The sequence below is a fragment of the Silurus aristotelis genome (genome assembly GCF_946808225.1).
Source record: "Silurus aristotelis genome assembly, chromosome: 4".
In the NCBI taxonomy this organism is placed as follows: Eukaryota; Metazoa; Chordata; class Actinopteri; order Siluriformes; family Siluridae; genus Silurus; species Silurus aristotelis.
In genome coordinates, this window is record NC_139577.1 from 8,911,823 (window position 1) to 8,929,232 (window position 17,410).

The window sequence follows — 17,410 nt, forward strand, 5'->3', positions numbered from 1 at the left end:
ACATTTGTTTAAATCTTTTGCCAAATCTTGCTCATCCACACTGAAACGTCTGGAAAGGCTCATGTCCCTGTACTGCGCATGAGGAAAAACGTAAATTTCTGCCTGCCACTTATTTCATTTCTGGCTCTTTAAAACATCACAGCAATGACTAAACGTATGTCATAGTTTTTGAAAGCCTTAGTTTTTTACACACAGACCACACTGTGACGTGAAAACGGCATTTTCAGATTCATCCACTTTGGAGAGCATTAAAAAAAAAACAAAAAAAAAAACACATTTTCGTTGACTGAAAACGTCGTGGATGGAAGGCGAAAATGGATAGAGAAATATGTTTTCAAACAAAAACGTATTAGTGTGAACATGCAAAAAAAGGTGTTTTTTGTTAATGGACTTTAGTTCAGTTTTGTAATTTCTTAATGAATTGCACATGAACAATTTTGTTGCTGTAGGATTAAAGGTTTAAAGTAAAAAAAAATAGCATTTATAAATGATTAACTTTGCACTGTTAAAGAATTGCAGTTTTAATGAAATGCTGTGCATCGAATGTGGTTTGATTTTAATTTGTATGAGCTACAGTAGCTACAAGCTTCTGGCAATCATTTGGTAATATACTGTAATAGCATACATCAGGAATTTTAATTCTGACATACATGAGAAAATGTAATGCATGTTGGAACTGAAAATCATTTTTTCAGATGTTAAATACGGTCTTAAAAACCATATTTATTGAAAAGTCTGAAATTTTGAAATAAAAAACGTGTAGGAACCCTGACAAGCTTCTTGAACCTTCACACTTTTGTTGCTTGTGGATATGTTCAGGATGTAAAGTTTTCAGATTGAAACACTTAAAAAAAAAAAAAAAAAAAAAAAAAAAAAACGAACATGACACAAAAAAAAAAAAGAAGAAAGTTCCTCTGACCAATTATCAGTCTTAATTGTCTATAAACATTCTGAGTCAGTCTTAGCTAGTGTTCCAAGCCAATCTCATTACCATGCGCTATAACTGAATTTGTTTATAAACAATAGTTTGACACTAAACATTTTACAAAATGTCACATTCTTGTTTGCACTTAAAATCACGCTAGGCTTCCATTAGTTTCTGCAACAAGGAAGTACAGCTGACATCACATTCATGTGTCTTACTCAGAGGTCTATGCATACACATGCATCATGCCATAACATAAAAAACCCACCAAAAAGTGATATGAATAACATGTACCTTGTTACAATAGCACCTGTTAATGGGGTGGGATATATATTTATATTAGGCAGCAAGTAATCAGCCAGTTCTTGAAGTTGATTTGTTGAAAGCAGGAAGAAAAGGCATAAGGATCGGTGTGATTTTTGACAAGGTGTAAATTGTAATGGCTGGACAGCTTGGTCAGAGCACCTTTGAAATACCAGGTTTTGTGGGGTGTTCTCAGTACACACTGGTTAGTACAACTGGACATGGGTACTGTGGTCTGATGAATCTTATTAGAAATGCTTTTGGTACATGATAAAAATGATATGCTCTTCCCACGTCTCAGTCTAATCATGCATCTGTGGGAGGTACTGGAAAAAACAAGTGCAATTTATGCAGGCCCCACCTTACAACTTATAGGAATTTAATGATCTGCTGCTTACGTCATACAAAGGTCTTGTGGAGTCCATGCCTTGACTGGTCAGAACTGTTATGGCCACACTAGGGGGACCTACACAATATTATACTGGAGGTTTTAATGTTATATATTTGTATTCCTACCAAAAATGTTATTTTTGTTTTGTAATTTTTGCACATCAGTAGTTGTGGTAGTATAGCTTCACTGGTGGTGAAGCTATACCATATAAAGTTGGTTTACAAGCTACAGTATACAGTGAGGAAAATAAGTATTTGAACACCCTGCTATTTTGCAAGTTCTCCCACTTAGAAATCATGGAGGAGTCTGAAATTGTCATCGTAGGTGCATGTCCACTGTGAGAGACATAAACAAAAAAAAAAAATCCAGAAATCACAATATATGATTTTTAAACTATTTATTTGTATGATACAGCTGCAAATAAGTATTTGAACACCTGTCTATCAGCCAGAATTCTGACCCTCAAAAGACCTGTTAGTCTGCCTTTTACCCAATACAATCAGTAAGAATCCAACTACTAACATGGCCAAGACCAAAGAGCTGTCCAAAGACACTAGAGACAAAATTGTACACCTCCACAAGGCTGGAAAGGGCTACGAGGAAATTGCCAAGCAGCTTGGTGAAAAAAGGTCCACTGTTGGAGCAATCATTAGAAAATGGAAGAAGCTAAACATGACTGTCAATCTCCCTCGGACTGGGGCTCCATGCAAGATCTCACCTCGTGGGGTCTCAATGATCCTAAGGAAGGTGAGAAATCAGCCCAGAACTACACGGGAGGAGCTGGTCAATGACCTGAAAAGAGCTGGGACCACCGTTTCCAAGGTTACTGTTGGTAATACACTAAGACATCATGATTTGAAATCATGCATGGCACGGAAGGTTCCCCTGCTTAAACCAGCACATGTCCAGGCACTTCTTAAGTTTGCCAATGACCATTTGGATGATCCAGAGGAGTCATGGGAGAAAGTCATGTGGTCAGATGAGACCAAGATAGAACTTTTGGGTCATAATTCCACTAAACGTGTTTGGAGGAAGAAGAATGATGAGTACCATCCCAAGAACACCATCCCTACTGTGAAGCATGGGGGTGGTAGCATCATGCTTTGGGGGTATTTTTCTGCACATGGGACAGGGCGACTGCACTGTATTAAGGAGAGGATGACCGGGGCCATGTATTGCGAGATTTTGGGGAACAACTTCCTTCCCTCAGTTAGAGCATTGAAGATGGGTCGAGGCTGGGTCTTCCAACATGACAATGACCCGAAGCACACAGCCAGGATAACCAAGGAGTGGTTTTGTAAGAAGCATATAAAGGTTCTGGCGTGGCCTAGCCAGTCTCCAGACCTAAACCCAATAGAGAATCTTTGGAGGGAGCTCAAACTCCGTGTTTCTCAGCAACAGGCCAGAAACCTGACTGATCTAGAGAAGATCTGTGTGGAGGAGTGGGCCAAAATCCCTGTGTGCAAACCTGGTGAAAAACTACAGGAAACGTTTGACCTCTGTAATTGAAAACAAAGGCTCCTGTACCAAATATTAACTTTCTCAGGTGTTCAAATACTTTTTTGCAGCTGTATCATACAAATAAATAGTTAAAAAATCATACATTGTGATTTCTGGATTTTTTTTTTAGATTATGTCTCTCACAGTGGACATGCACCTACGATGACAATTTCAAACCCCTCCATGATTTCTAAGTGGGAGAACTTGCAAAAGAGCAGCGTGTTCAAATACTTATTTTCCTCACTGTATGTCATAGTCATAAACATATATAAACTCTCACACAACAGGGCACCTTCTTTTTTTTCCCCCAGTTCCTGAAGGTGACATTTCAATTTCCACCCCAAACATCTTTACTCCTTCCCCTTACTCTTCTTTGGCCCGAACATCCAGTATGGCACAACATAGCAATGCATCCCCCAGGCCATGTGAACTAGATGAAGCTACCTCCCTGACTGCACAGCAAGGCCTTGACAGCACCAAGATGCAGAAAGATGGAGAAGAGAAGATTCTGAACACCTCTGAATCAGCCAAGATAATCAGTGATCCTCAGGATGTAGGTGATGAGGTACCACACACATCCTTCATTAGCACAGGTGAAGAACCAGAAGCTCAAACTGAGCTAGAGGGCAGCATCAGTACTGAATCAATTGGTGAAGAGGCTCTGCGAAGGCCTGACAGCCTAAAAGGCATCCAGTCTTTTCAAAGGAGCCACAGTGACCTAGCCAGCCTGGGCCTAGCCTTTCCAGCACAGAACAGTTCTATGGCTGTTGCCCGCTGGCCCAGCATAGCTGATCGCACAGCTCCAAATGATGACGTGGAGAGCTACACTTACTCTCCTGGCTATGACCGAGCACACAGCAAGGCCAGCGACAGGTAGAAATTATTTTTAAAAAAAAATTTTATTTTTTATTTTTATTTTTATTTTTTTTACTGTTAGCCATAATCATTTATTAAGTAATTTTTGTAATTGTTAACTGTTCCAAATCACTTATATTCTTCTTTCCTTAATTTTTTCCATGGTTCCTTTCTGACACTGTTCTGTGTATTTTTTTGTTGATACATTTTTCCAGGTCTGGTACAGAAGATTGTGTGGTTCTTATCTGCTGTGGGCTTTATGATCTTCTCAGAGGTGTCCTGCTTCTGCTGCCAGATCTCATGTTGGAGGAAGTGATGGACAAACTGATCCAGCCTGACGCCCTTGTCGTCTTGGTTAACCACCCATCCCCTCTAATTCAGCAAGGGGTCATCAAAGTACTAAAGCCTTAATTTCTTTTATACCCTCTATCGTATCACTCTACACATATTTATTTGTTTTGCACTTCTTATCACAAACGTCTTGCTGACACCAAACATGGGTCTATCTAGGGTTATCTTGGTTTACTTCTGTTATTGGCTTCTGATGCAGTATTAGAAACATGCTCTTCTAAATCAGGGCACCTTTTGTGGTATCTGCTTAATGGGCTTAAATCAGCGCACACTAATCATAACGATAAGCCCAGGATGTGCTCAGTGTGGTCATGCTAAACACCTTGCAACTTGTTTTTTTTTCACATAGAATTAGATTAACGTGCACCCTACAACTAAAGGCCCAGGATGTTTAACACAGTAGATTGTGACTAGGTGAGCCAACAGGCTACAGCAGGGTCTAGAAGATTAGTTCTCGAACAAAAATTATTTTGTTTTCTTCCCAATACACACACAGCTACTGGATGCGTATTTCACCCGAGCCCAAAAGGAACAGAAAGAGAAGTTCATAAGGAACCATGGCTTTTCTCTGCTTGCCAACCAGCTGTATCTGCACCAGGGGACTCAGGGCGTGTTGGAGTGTTTTCTAGGGATGTTGTTTGGACGAACTGTGAGCTTAGAAGAGGAGTGAGTACTTTACATTAAATTCACTTTATTCATATCTTTATATTCTTGATCATTAAAAAAGTTTATTTTTACTGATATCTCTTTAATTAAAACAAAGAAAAGCTGTTTCTATAAATGCTTTGTTTTGGTTTTTTTTTTTTTTTCCTTTCTTTTGACCTAGCCTTGACCTAGAGGACATGGAAAGTGTTTCTCCATTCAGAAAGCGATCTGTGGTGCCCATACTGGGGCTTTTGGAAAACTCCCTGTATGAAAACTCGCTGGTCCACGGTGCCTTGTGTGTGCTACTGCAGCTGCTGAATGCTTGCCCGAAACTGGCTGATATCCTGCTGGACCATGGCCTTCTTTATGTACTCATCAACACGCTGTCCACTCTCAATGGCCTAGAGAATGTGTAATGATCATTCTTTTGTTTATCTTTTCTTTTGTAGAGTTTGGATTGTGGGATTATATTAGAGAAATGCAGTTACAATGGAATATGAATAAGTAACTAAAGTAATCAGAAATGTGTTAAAACATGCATTGTATTTATATGAGAAGTGCAATTTATTCCAATATACATTTATTTACATGGAGCTATGATTGAAGAATAATTCCCAGATAAAAATCTAACATAAATATCTAATTATACTTTAAATGTCACTCCCTTCAATCTAAGACTCATGGGGGTTTGGTTAGTTGGTGATATAAAAGAACATCGGCATGGCTTTTGCAGTCTGGTTCAAGGTTTTTGTTTTGTTTTGTTTTTGTAATGAAAATTCTGCTTTTAAGTGTCACGTTTGATTTCATTTTGCAGGATCCCTCAAAATGACTACAGACTTCTTGTATGTGACATACAGCAGCTCCTGGTGGCAGTGACCATCCACGCCTGCAGCTCCTCTGGTTCCCAGTACTTTCGCATCATTGAGGACCTCATTACATTGCTGGGTTTTATGCAGGGCAGCAAAGTGTATTGCACTCAGGGTAAATGCTTGTCATGAAGTGCTGAAGGGTTTATATAGCTATTTGCAAACTTTCCATTAAAACTACTACTCGTCTGTCAAATAGAAATGGCTAGAGCCTTGCAGTTCCGTGTCCTCCTCTCAGCCATTGACTTCATTAAGACAACGGCAAATCAGGACCCTCGGAAGTTAAGCACCTCTGTCCATGCCTCTGCCTCCCTGCACCACTCTGTCCATCAGAAGCGCAAAAGCATTGCAGGTAATAACATATATTTTAGTCCTCTATAAACTCTGTAAAAGGTTTTCAATCTAAAAATCTGAAAAGAATTTAATTTTATGTTTGAACGTAGCTTGATTTGTCTTGATCAAGTGTTATCCCTCTGCATGCAATTAGACTGAATCCATTAGGGAGGTTTAAACTGAAATCCCATCTTACATATCTAAATAACTCTGCTCTCTAGAGCTAAATAGGATGAAAATGTGGACTGATTGGTGTCCTTAAGGATAATGGTGGGTATCAAATATATCAATATGATGACATAAGAAAAATTAAATTATGTTTTTAACCTTACCTGCCCCCAAGGTTCAGTGGGCCTGAAAGACTCCATAATCCCCCATATCCCCCGGCAGCACTACTGCTCCCATGGCCAGATACCCTCTGCATTCAGCTTCCTGTCCCTGGATAGCCCTCTCCCTTCCCCAACTGAATTCACCTCCTATTTTTTCCCCTCTGAAACAGGTAGCATTTTTGGCCCATTTATTTTCTTCTAGACAACACCATCTTCTCATATTACTAGCTCTTTATGCTGTGAACTGAAGGCCCCTTTTCACTGATGGCTGTACTGTAGTTGTTCCAGTGCTGGTTCCATGCTTTTCCACTGCAAAAGTTTAAATTGTTTCATACCATGCACTCACTCCAGCAGCAACGTGACACAACAAATCACCCAGATGTGGTGCCGTTTGCTGACTACCAGAGTGATGAGTGATGGTGGTGTGTTTATGGTCCTTCTCGCACATTTTCGTATAATATACGGTCTGTTTCTAAATTAAGAATATCAGGGATATAATAGCAGTAAGTCCACTTGGGTTTGGCTACATGAGGCAAAAGAATCCCATTCCAAAGTGAATATAGAGTTAGTCTGTAATATCAGTTAAGTTACAGCACTGCTGGTGTGAATACAGATGCTAAAAGGTAAGAGATTGGGCAAGACTGTTTATTCGTTAAACAACTCAAGTAAATCAAATCCAATTGTCTGCCAGTAAAACAAGATTGGAATAGTGCTTGGTGCTTTAAATGTGAATATTAAGCCAATTTCACAATATTTACTGCCGAAATAATTTGAAATAATTAGAACATGAAATCAATGAAAACTATTTTACTAAAGGTTGAAGTAAACAAAATAGTGCTTGCAGGAATCTCCACTGCAATTTTCAAAAGCTTTTAAATAGTCATACAAGAAAGTAAATAATTTAAATAGATACGAAGGCTATGTTAAGTTTCCCAAAGCTTTTGGATTTTTATTTTAGCAAGTAAGATAAAGCCATCTTCTAGAATTCCAATTCCAAAATGTCCAACTTCTTATTATCTAATGGTTCAACCAGTGGAAACATGGACTTGTCATTAAAAAGCTAACAGCAGCTTTTCATTGGAAAGGGGGGAATGCCTGACCTCACTAATTTAACTGCATGGTTGCTTGTACTTTGCCCAGTACCTGAAAAGTTTACTGGTGCCTAGGTGTGAACAATTTACTTTTAATCTACTGCATGTTTTACTGAAATCCAGAGAAACAAATTAACCTCCTACATGCTCTGGTTTGGAGAAAGACTGGAATATGTAATAATGCTGCGTTCATGGTGCCTTGTAGGTGTTACAGTAGTTTGCAAATTGTAATAAAGTCATTTCTTGGCATGTTGAACATTCAAAGGGGAAAAAGCATTGTTGCCCCTTTGAAAGCAGCTACAGGGATGAGTGATAGCTACTACTGTTCAAGTATAGTGCAGTTTGAACATTAAGGCAACATGTTGAACTGAAGTTGCAGTATCGTAACAACAGCAGGCCACAGCGAGTAGTTTAACAACAAGACATTTAGCAGACACCAGCAAGTAGGGTTAGCAACACACTATCAGTAGATGCATATGCACAAGGACAAACTTACTTATATGGAACATATTCACTTTTAATCACCACATTACCGGTGTAAAGCTGCTTTGAGGCAATATTCATTGTTAAAAGCGCCATAAAAATAAAAATGAATTGAATTGAATATGGTTATAGATTTAACAAAGTAATGTGTTTGTACTTTAACTAAAATTAAAGCCAAATAAATTAGAAGCAAATGCTGCAATAAACTAATCTAAAAGTAGAGAAGGTGTACACTGGTCACAGTATGCACGGCTGTGTTGAATTGATGCCAAGACTTTTGTAAAGTTAAAATGTTAAGTAGCTTTACTGGTTGTGAATCACAAGATGCAACTTTGCCTTGAACGCAGCATAAATAAACAAATGTTTGTATTTTTTCAGATATTTTGTTGATTGTCTAATTAAAAAAAAGAATAAAGTTTTTTCTTGTTGACTGCCAGAATTGATCCGATTAAACATATGTATTGTGTGTGTTTGGCCCAGGCCACAAGAAACTCTCCTTAGTTCAATCAGACTCACTTCTGATGCGGATGCGCTCGGTGGCCAATGATGAGCTTACACAAATGATGCAACGAAGGATGAGCCAGGAAAACCCCATCAGAGCCAGCGAGACTGAGTTTATTCAGAGGTTGCAAAGACTTGTAGTGCTGGCTGTCAACAGAATAATATACTACGGTAAATCGCCAAATAGACACGACTTATTCTTCCCCTTTATTTGATATCAGAATTTTTGTACTCTCTTTTTTATTTTTGTGGAAATAATGTGGACATGAGATACCATTCAGAACAGTTCTCTTTATATACTGTTCCTGCTGTTGGTTGGCCCTGTACTCTCTGCTATTCTGCAAGCAGCCGTGTTATCTTGCCATCACGCTAAGCCGTAACTTGAGCAGCCCAACTAATCCATAGTGGCATTCGTTGGCAACGAATTTCATTATCGATTGTTATCGATTTTTGATTATTTGTTGCATCCCTAATATAATAGTTTTGAGTAGATTTGGAAATGCTGAATAAGATGAATGTTTAATAATATTGTAACATTTTAATACATTGTGAGCTGTAGTAATTCACCACATTATCTGTGTAAAGCTGCTTTAAGACAATGTTCATTGTTAAAAGTGCTCTTCAAATAAAAATGAATTGAATTGAATTATTCTATTAATACTTAGATTGTTGTACAAATAGCAACATAACTGCTGATCAAGTTTATATGTGGAATATATATTCAGCCATTTATGTTACTGAATATTTCACTAATTAATACTTTTTTTGTGTGTGTGCATTCTTTACTCTACAGACAACACTAAGGATTTCCTTGACCTACTAAACTTTCCAGAGTCTCCTGATCACACAGTGGGCACGCCCTCACATCCTGAACAAATATCGGAGGAGAATAGCTTCACACATCCTGGTCCATTCCCACTCGCTGACATGAGATGTTTCCAGAAAGATCTCCTCAAGCTCATGATGGAGGGAATAAAAATTGGATTGGTTAGTGGCATATACCTCACTGATACATACATTTCTTTAATACATTATACTATTCATTCACCCGACACTTATTTAATCAGCCAGTCGTATGATGTCAGCACAATGAATAAAATAATGCAGATACTGTACAGGTCAAAAGATTCTGGTAATGTCACATCATGCCCTATACATTGAACCTTGATTTGGATGGGCTTCAAAAGCCGAAGCCCACATTGGGTTTCACTCCTGTCAGCCAAAACAAAAAAAAAACAGCTCATTCTGATCATCTGCAATTCGGATATATAGTTCAGTGTTATCTGTAACCCAGTGTGCATGCTAAAGGCTTTTCGTCTGGTGAGATCTGATGTGTGGCACAAACGCATTGGTTCTGAAATCTGTTTTGTTTGTTTCTCAGGGTAGTCAAGGACACAGCGGAGCACCACGACAGCAATGGTGTCGCATCCTCTGGTCCTGCAGGGATACGTTCCGGATTCAAATCGGCCGGCTGCTGGTGCACACACTCAGTCCTGTACTTCCTCTTGAGGACAGAAAAAAAGCACTAGAGTTTGTTCATGAACAAAATCATCCTGACATCCTCAGAGAAAGCCTCAGTCCTGGACTTGAGGTGACTTTTCACAGCACACACTACATTTCATTGTATTATTATTGTTATCATTTTTATCATAATTATAAAAAAAACACCAGATGCCAAAGTATTATATACCAACACCCAACTGTATTCAGATAGAAATTCATTACCCAACAGAATCCACCTATAACACATGAAATACAAAAAAAGAGAAAGATCATTGTCCAGGACATAAGTCTCTGCACATGTTAAGTCTTGGTGAATATATTTAATAGTCCCCAGCAAAATATTCCACTGTTGCTGGTACTGTATCTACAAGAGTTGCCAGTTGCACTTTACTTCCACCTTGCTCCATTTAGCAACAAAACCTTCTTCAGCCCTAGACAATAGTTGCCTAGGCATCTTTAGAGGTGACGGATTTTCACCGAAGTTGTAATACTTTGGACGGCGCTTTTTCCACCCTGGAAAAACTTTTTTCCCACTACAAGCCGAGATAGTTATTGGTGTCTCTGTACACTCTTTTTTGGGCCTTTCTCACAGATAAGTCGGTGATACAGAAGTCCACCCAACAGCAACCTATTCAAACATATGAGTGTCAAGAGTCTTCAGACAGTTTTGGCTTGTAGATGGTATGCAGTTATCAGTTTCAGGATAATACCCCATGTTTTAATGGCTTCATGTACACTGCATGTGTTGAGCAGCAGGCTAGAGGTCAAATGTGTCTTCCTTTTTGAAACAACCATGAAAGCTGTCATAAGTCAATTTTCTGTGTTCAGGACACAAGTTCACAAGACACAAGTTCAGGACAGCCATAACAGAGATAACTCAAGTTGTTGAATAACTTACTGTTATGTTCATTCCAACTTATTTATTGCTGAGTTATTTTATAACTTTATTATATTTATATGTACGGTCTATGTATAACTTGAATTTGTGTTGTTTAACAGCATGGACAGAAGCTGGCTCTCTACCTGTACGAGATGCTTCATGACCACAAAGAGAGCCTCACTAAGGAAGAACAGGCAGCGGCTAACACCTTCATGACATCACTGAAGCTGTGTGGCCATCGCTGCATCCCCCCAACGGCTCCACCCAAACCAGACCTACTCAAAGCCATCAGAGAGGTGGCCGCTCTACCAGCTGTTATTATGGCATTATGTTTATGCTGTAGTATGTTGATTATATTCAGCATGTTAAACATAACTCAAACTGCAAAGGATAAAGCAATGCACCTAGAATATGTACTGTATAGCCAGAAGTATGTGGACAACCAAACATTGCAGCCATATCAAGTCAAGTCAAGAGGCTTTTGATCATATGTGCTATTCAACATGCCAATCAATTAATATGTAGTAATTGCTACTATACCTGGCTTTAATTTTCTGGAAAAGCTTTCGACTAGATGTTGGGGGATTTTTTTAGGCCATTTAGTTGCCAGCAAACAAGTGACCTCATGCACTGATGTCAGACAAGTGCTAATACTTACTGTCATGTAATCTAATAAAAATGTATGGATGTAGAAATTTAGAGAAGAAAAAGTTTTTTTTAACTTCATATTTGTGTTTATTTATACTCCATGTACCCATTTGTTATCCCAAGTGTCAGTCCTTAACTGACTTCTGTACACAAAAGTCAGTTCTTAAGGAATCTAACCCAGCCCAGCACACAGATAAAATAAAAAAAGATCACAAATCTCCCAGTCTTTAAGATACATAGCATGTTAACCAAATAAACAGGACAAGAAGAACTATAGTGACAAAAAACATAACTATAAAAAAAAACACATGCATCATCCCAAAGGTGTTCAGTGGGGTTACTTACAATGTATCTAATTTCTATAAATACACTGGCATACCATGTTTTTATGGCCCATACTTTGTGCACAGGGACATTGTCATGCTGGAACGGGGCATTTGTATCAGCATACAACTCTAGTTAACAGTGTGTTTTTAATATACTGTATAATGTATGAGCAATGTCTGGGTGTGGGAGGTAGACCTGTAGCTTAATTAATTTTAAAGATGTCTCAGTACTTATACACTTACCTGTATTTAGACTTGTTAAGTGGGGGCTTACCTTGAACTGCAGCTGGATCACTCCTCAAATTGAAAGAGCAAACTAATATATCTATAATAATATCTTTCTTTGTCATTTTAAAACTGATTTTTTTTTTTTTTTTTTTTTTTATTAATTTTTTTTAATTATAGGAGCAACTCAAATATGAGTCAGAGGCAAGAACAAGCAAAGGTGCATGGGAGAAAAAACTGGCCACTGCCCAAAAGATGTGAGTTATATTCTTTTAAACTTTTAAACTTACTCTTTGTATCCTTCTTTATAGTATACAGTAGAAGTTAACATGTGATTTCCTCTGCAGTCTCATGCAGAGATTGGATGGAAAGTCAAAGGACATCTCGAAGATTGCAGCAGACATCACCCAGAACATGTCTCTTAGACAAGGCATAGAAAGGAAGAAGGTCATTCAACACATACGAAGCCTTTACAAGATTGACCTGAGTGCCAGCCGTTATTGGCAAGAGCTGGTGCAGCAACTCACTCATGATCGGTCAGTATGTCCTTATCTCTACTGTTTTTACTTTGGACTTTTCCATTTAATAAACCTTAATTAAATAATGAATTGTATTTAATTTTATAATTAAGTGCTTTGTGGAATCTATTATTTGATTTAGTTGTGTCTGTGACTCACATCATTTTTTGAAATTCACATACCCAAGAATTCTGTCAGATTACTACTGATGTAAAATGTGTGTCTATGTCCACGTCTGTCTGTCTTTTAGAGCGGTGTGGTATGACCGGTCATCTTACCCAACATCATGGCAACTTGATCCTACCGAGGGCCCCAACAGGGAGCGCAGACGCTTGCAAAGATGCTATCTCACCATCCCTAATAAATACCTTCTCAAGGATCGCTGCAAACCTGAGGGTACACAGTACAGTCATTCAGAAAGAGCAACTGTGTTCAACTAATACAGAACTTTGTATATATACATATACTGTGACATCTCAACATTTACCTTTTCATAGACTTTCCTTTCTGGTGTCAAATCTTTTGGCAATTAAAAAAAAAACTTTTAAAAATTTAATAATTGAAATAGCAAGACTTCATGTAAAAAAGACTTCATATAAAAAATGTGGGACCTGTTTAACTATTTATGGAAAAACTGTACATTTTAAAGGTTAACTTTAAATTCGGTACTTTAAGTAAATTAAGTACTGTAACTGTCCATATCCCAGTAAGTTCCAGGGCAGGGCATTGACATTTCTAACATCTTGTTATATCTATGGCTAAAGCTTTTCATAAGGGTATAGTGTGCAGCTGGTAGATTTATAGTAGGGGTGCAGATCAGTTAGTAAATTGGTAAGAAAAATGCTGCAGATGTTTTTAGTTAAGGATAAGAATTTTATTCTAGCTGGTTCTGGTTTCCATAAATGTTGCATCTTGTTTCCTGAACAGACCCTGTCAAGGCCCCGCTTGCTTTCCTCTTTGAAGAGAAGACCCACTCATCATATTCTTCCACTGTGAAGGATAAAGCCACTAGTGAGCCCATCAGGTAAAAGTTACAATTGTGTCAAGTATTGCTTAGTTTTACTATAAACTAAACATTTGCTGTCTTTAAGGCCTAGAAATGAAAGTATTCGAACATGCTGTTTGGTCCATCCTTTTAGGTTCACACGGAAGTGTATGAATGTAGCACCTTCAAGAGAAACCGCAGGAGAATTGTTGCTGGGTAAGCTCATTACGTTACCAAAGATAAATCTTCTTCTTCTTTCGGCTTCTCACATTAGGGGTTGCCACAGTGGATCATCTGTCTCCATACCCCCTGTCCTTTACATCTGCCTCTTTCACACCAACTACCTGCATGTCTCCCCGCTTTTCCTTTTCCCTGTTTGCTCCATTCTTAGCATTCTCCTCCCGATATACCCCATGTCCCTCCTCTGCACATGTCCAATCCATCTCAATCTCACCTCCCTCACCTTGTCTCCAAAACGTCCTACATGCGCTGTCCCTCTAATGAACTAATTTCTAATCCATCTCCTGTCTTTTAGTCAGTGCCACTGTATCTAAACCGTACAACACCGCAGTTCTCACCACAGTCCTATAAACTTTCCCTTTCAATCTTGCAGATACCCTTTTATCATAAATCACTCACATGTTACCAAAGAAAAATACCCGTTGCACATAACTATGTTCCATTGCAATATTATCTTTTGTGTCTGTAGGGAAATCAGGGATGTATTTTGTGGAGGACAATGCATCTGACACCAGCAATAGACAGGTTAGCTCAGCAGATTCCTGTGGATATTTTGTGTGCACGTGTATCTACTCATGAGTGGCTCCAGCTAAAAAAGCTTTTTTTTTATCAGCAGATTCCTCAGGGAGAGACAGAGCCTGCATCCTTCTGCTGGACATATGAGGAGATTAAGGAGGTGCACAAACGCTGGTGGCAGCTCAGAGACAATGCTGTGGAGATCTTTCTTACTAATGGTCGAACTCTGCTTCTGGCGTTTGACAATACAAAGGTAAAGCAGCTAGGTTTCCAAAATAGTCAGCTCGTTCACATTATACAAATTAATCTTTTGTATATAATTAGTTTGTTTATTTTAATTTCAAATGCATAATTCTTACACCCTGCAACATAAAAGTCAATTAATATATATCTTATCTTTATTCTAATGGCATCAGGAATGTTTCCTATGTGTGATGAATGCACCATATTTTTTATATCTTTTTATTATTAATTCTCTTTAAATGTATATTTATTTTATGTACTCTGAAGTGCTTTATAACTCAAATTATTATTTTTTTCTCTCGTCTTAGGCTCGTGATGACGTCTACAACAACATCCTTACTTCTGAGCTGCCCAACCTGCTTGAATATGATAATATAAATGCCCTCACACACCTGTGGGGCTCAAACCAGATCACCAATTTCGAGTATCTCACCCATCTCAATAAGCACGCAGGCCGCTCTTTTAATGACTTAATGCAGTACCCTGTCTTCCCCTTCATCCTGAGTGACTACACCAGTGAGATGCTGGACCTGCAGGACCCAACCATTTATAGGTAAAACATTACATTGATATCGTTTTGCCCTTTAAAAAAAATTTAAACATTACATTTAATTGTTTAATTTATAATTCAATATATTCAAATTATTTATGAACATTCACAAAAAGATTTCAGTTCATATTGTATTTTTGGTTGTATAAATAAATATGAAGTGAAACTATTTTTATTTAAAGTATGGTTGATCATAATCAAACAAAAGTTCGCTCAAATATTTATTTTATAATCGATGCAAGATTTGATTGCCAGCTGATGTAGAGTGAATAAAACAGGGGTGATGTGGTCATATTCTCTTCAACATTGTTAAGCTCTTCAACTTGTTAATGCCTCTCATCTGGCTTTGCTGAAACACAACTGTCTATCATCAGAATAGTAATGGTAGCTAATGCCAGGCTTATGAATAATTTCACCCAGAGGCAGCATATATAAAGAAAAAATAGCAGATTTTTGTAGAGCACCAAACTTTACCTCAGGGAGTGTTGAAAACTCACCATATACATCAACAAACTGTTAACGATCAGTCAAATAAGACCTGAGCCAGGAGAGAGCTGTTCCCTTTATTCCAACAACATTCTCTAGTTTAGCAAGGAGATTATAATCAATGGTGTCAAAAGCTCATAATTAAGATGAAGCAACATAATTAAGAAGACAAAACCTTAATCAGAGTTCAATAGCAGGTCATTTACCACTTCAACCACTTTTGTCTCTGTGCAATGATAAGGCCTAAATCCTGACTGATACATTTCAGAAATGTTCTTCCTAAGAAGGTGTGAGAAGAACTGGGGAGGTTTGATATTGGTCTATAGTTGGAAAGCTGACAGGGGACAAGTCCATTTTTTTCAAATTAGGTGATACCTGCCAGTTTGAACGATTTAGGTACATAACCATTGCTAAGGCAAGAATTTATTATTCTTAGAAAAGGTGCAAGTCCTTCTGGAATTATCTAAAAAAAATGTAGCTAAAGGATACACACAATACGCACGATGAGTTTGGTTGTAATTGCTGATGTGATATACAGTTTACTCGGGTTTACTCGTGTTATCTTTTACTAATATTTAAATTAGTTTGATCTGAAACATTAAAGTGTGACAAACATGAAAAGAAATCTGAAACACTTGTTCATACCACTATATTTATATTGTTATCTACAGGGTTATTTAATTGCTTGGATTTAAATTAGTAATCTTAAATTTTTGCCTAATATTTTCAATCCTTGCTGCCTATTGATGGTGTTCATGTTCATGTGGTGCTCCTATTCCTAGCTAATTGAGCTACTTTACTGAATATAAATCTAGGATTATGCTTGTTGTTTTTTTTATGAGGGTAGGGATATTTGCTGATCTAACAGCACTAAGAGCTTTTTTATAACTCAGGAGGCCCTCCTTCCATGCTATTTGAAATACAATACTGACCATTTGGTTTGACGCCATTCAAGTGGTAATTTACGAGTGGTCTGTCTTGTTTAATTTTCTCTAATAATTTTGCAGGGAACTGCATTATCTAATGTGTAGCAGAGCATTGATTCTAGATGTTCAGTAGCCCAGTCGAGCTCTGCAGAGTAACGGTCTTCCAATCGATGTTGATAACTATAGGAGCTTATCAATAAGACTTGCTGCAGTATTTTTACGTTTTGAGTAAAATATTAAAATCACGGACAATTAATGCTTTGGCTAACTATTCTATTGGTTTGATTATTGTTTCTAATAAACAAAGTAAAATAAACTACTGATCTGTAAAAGATTCATTTATAATCAGCACTATTGATAGTAATTAAAGCATTTCACTGCATGTCGTACTCTGTATGTATGTGTATGTGACAAATAAGATTTGATTTGATTCAGTAGTAACTTAATGTTAGCTCTGTCAAATGCCTGTTTGAATGTATTGTATTTTAAGTTATTAGGGTTTCATCACAATTCTGATTACAGATTAGTTACGTTTTTATCTGGATGCACAGAGGCATTCATGAGTTAGAGCTCTTAAAGTAAATTTGGCTCCTCCTAATAAGATCTGGTTCATGTGTAGTGTCCATATTGTTTATACGTCAGCATGGTTTTTAAAATATATTATTACACTCCCCTGAGAAGAGCTTGACACCAGGTTTGTGAAGACGAGTTTTTGCAGATGTGATTAATTCATTCTTTATGAAGGAGAATTATTTTATGTATTTTTAATAGGATAAAATTTTTATACTTGA

At 37.7% G+C, this 17,410-nt stretch overlaps 1 protein-coding gene across 6 annotated transcripts in view; it reads left to right on the plus strand.

Annotated features, from left to right (window-relative positions):
- Window positions 1-17,410, plus strand: part of lyst (lysosomal trafficking regulator) — a 93,770-nt gene that overhangs the window by 62,897 nt on the left and 13,463 nt on the right. For 3 of the 6 annotated variants that reach the window (XM_083539823.1, XM_083539825.1, XM_083539824.1), the window contains exons 24-42: window positions 3,431-3,992; window positions 4,190-4,370; window positions 4,822-4,991; window positions 5,152-5,382; window positions 5,785-5,951; window positions 6,036-6,188; window positions 6,513-6,668; window positions 8,553-8,744; window positions 9,367-9,560; window positions 9,955-10,164; window positions 11,076-11,252; window positions 12,336-12,412; window positions 12,503-12,691; window positions 12,924-13,069; window positions 13,601-13,697; window positions 13,813-13,874; window positions 14,368-14,423; window positions 14,512-14,667; window positions 14,966-15,210. In XM_083539823.1, the coding sequence (XP_083395949.1) occupies window positions 3,431-3,992; window positions 4,190-4,370; window positions 4,822-4,991; window positions 5,152-5,382; window positions 5,785-5,951; window positions 6,036-6,188; window positions 6,513-6,668; window positions 8,553-8,744; window positions 9,367-9,560; window positions 9,955-10,164; window positions 11,076-11,252; window positions 12,336-12,412; window positions 12,503-12,691; window positions 12,924-13,069; window positions 13,601-13,697; window positions 13,813-13,874; window positions 14,368-14,423; window positions 14,512-14,667; window positions 14,966-15,210 (3,421 nt within the window). The remainder of the gene's footprint in view (window positions 1-3,430; window positions 3,993-4,189; window positions 4,371-4,821; window positions 4,992-5,151; window positions 5,383-5,784; window positions 5,952-6,035; window positions 6,189-6,512; window positions 6,669-8,552; window positions 8,745-9,366; window positions 9,561-9,954; window positions 10,165-11,075; window positions 11,253-12,335; window positions 12,413-12,502; window positions 12,692-12,923; window positions 13,070-13,600; window positions 13,698-13,812; window positions 13,875-14,367; window positions 14,424-14,511; window positions 14,668-14,965; window positions 15,211-17,410) is intronic. The other 3 variants (XM_083539826.1, XM_083539827.1, XM_083539828.1) reach the window with 3 other exon arrangements.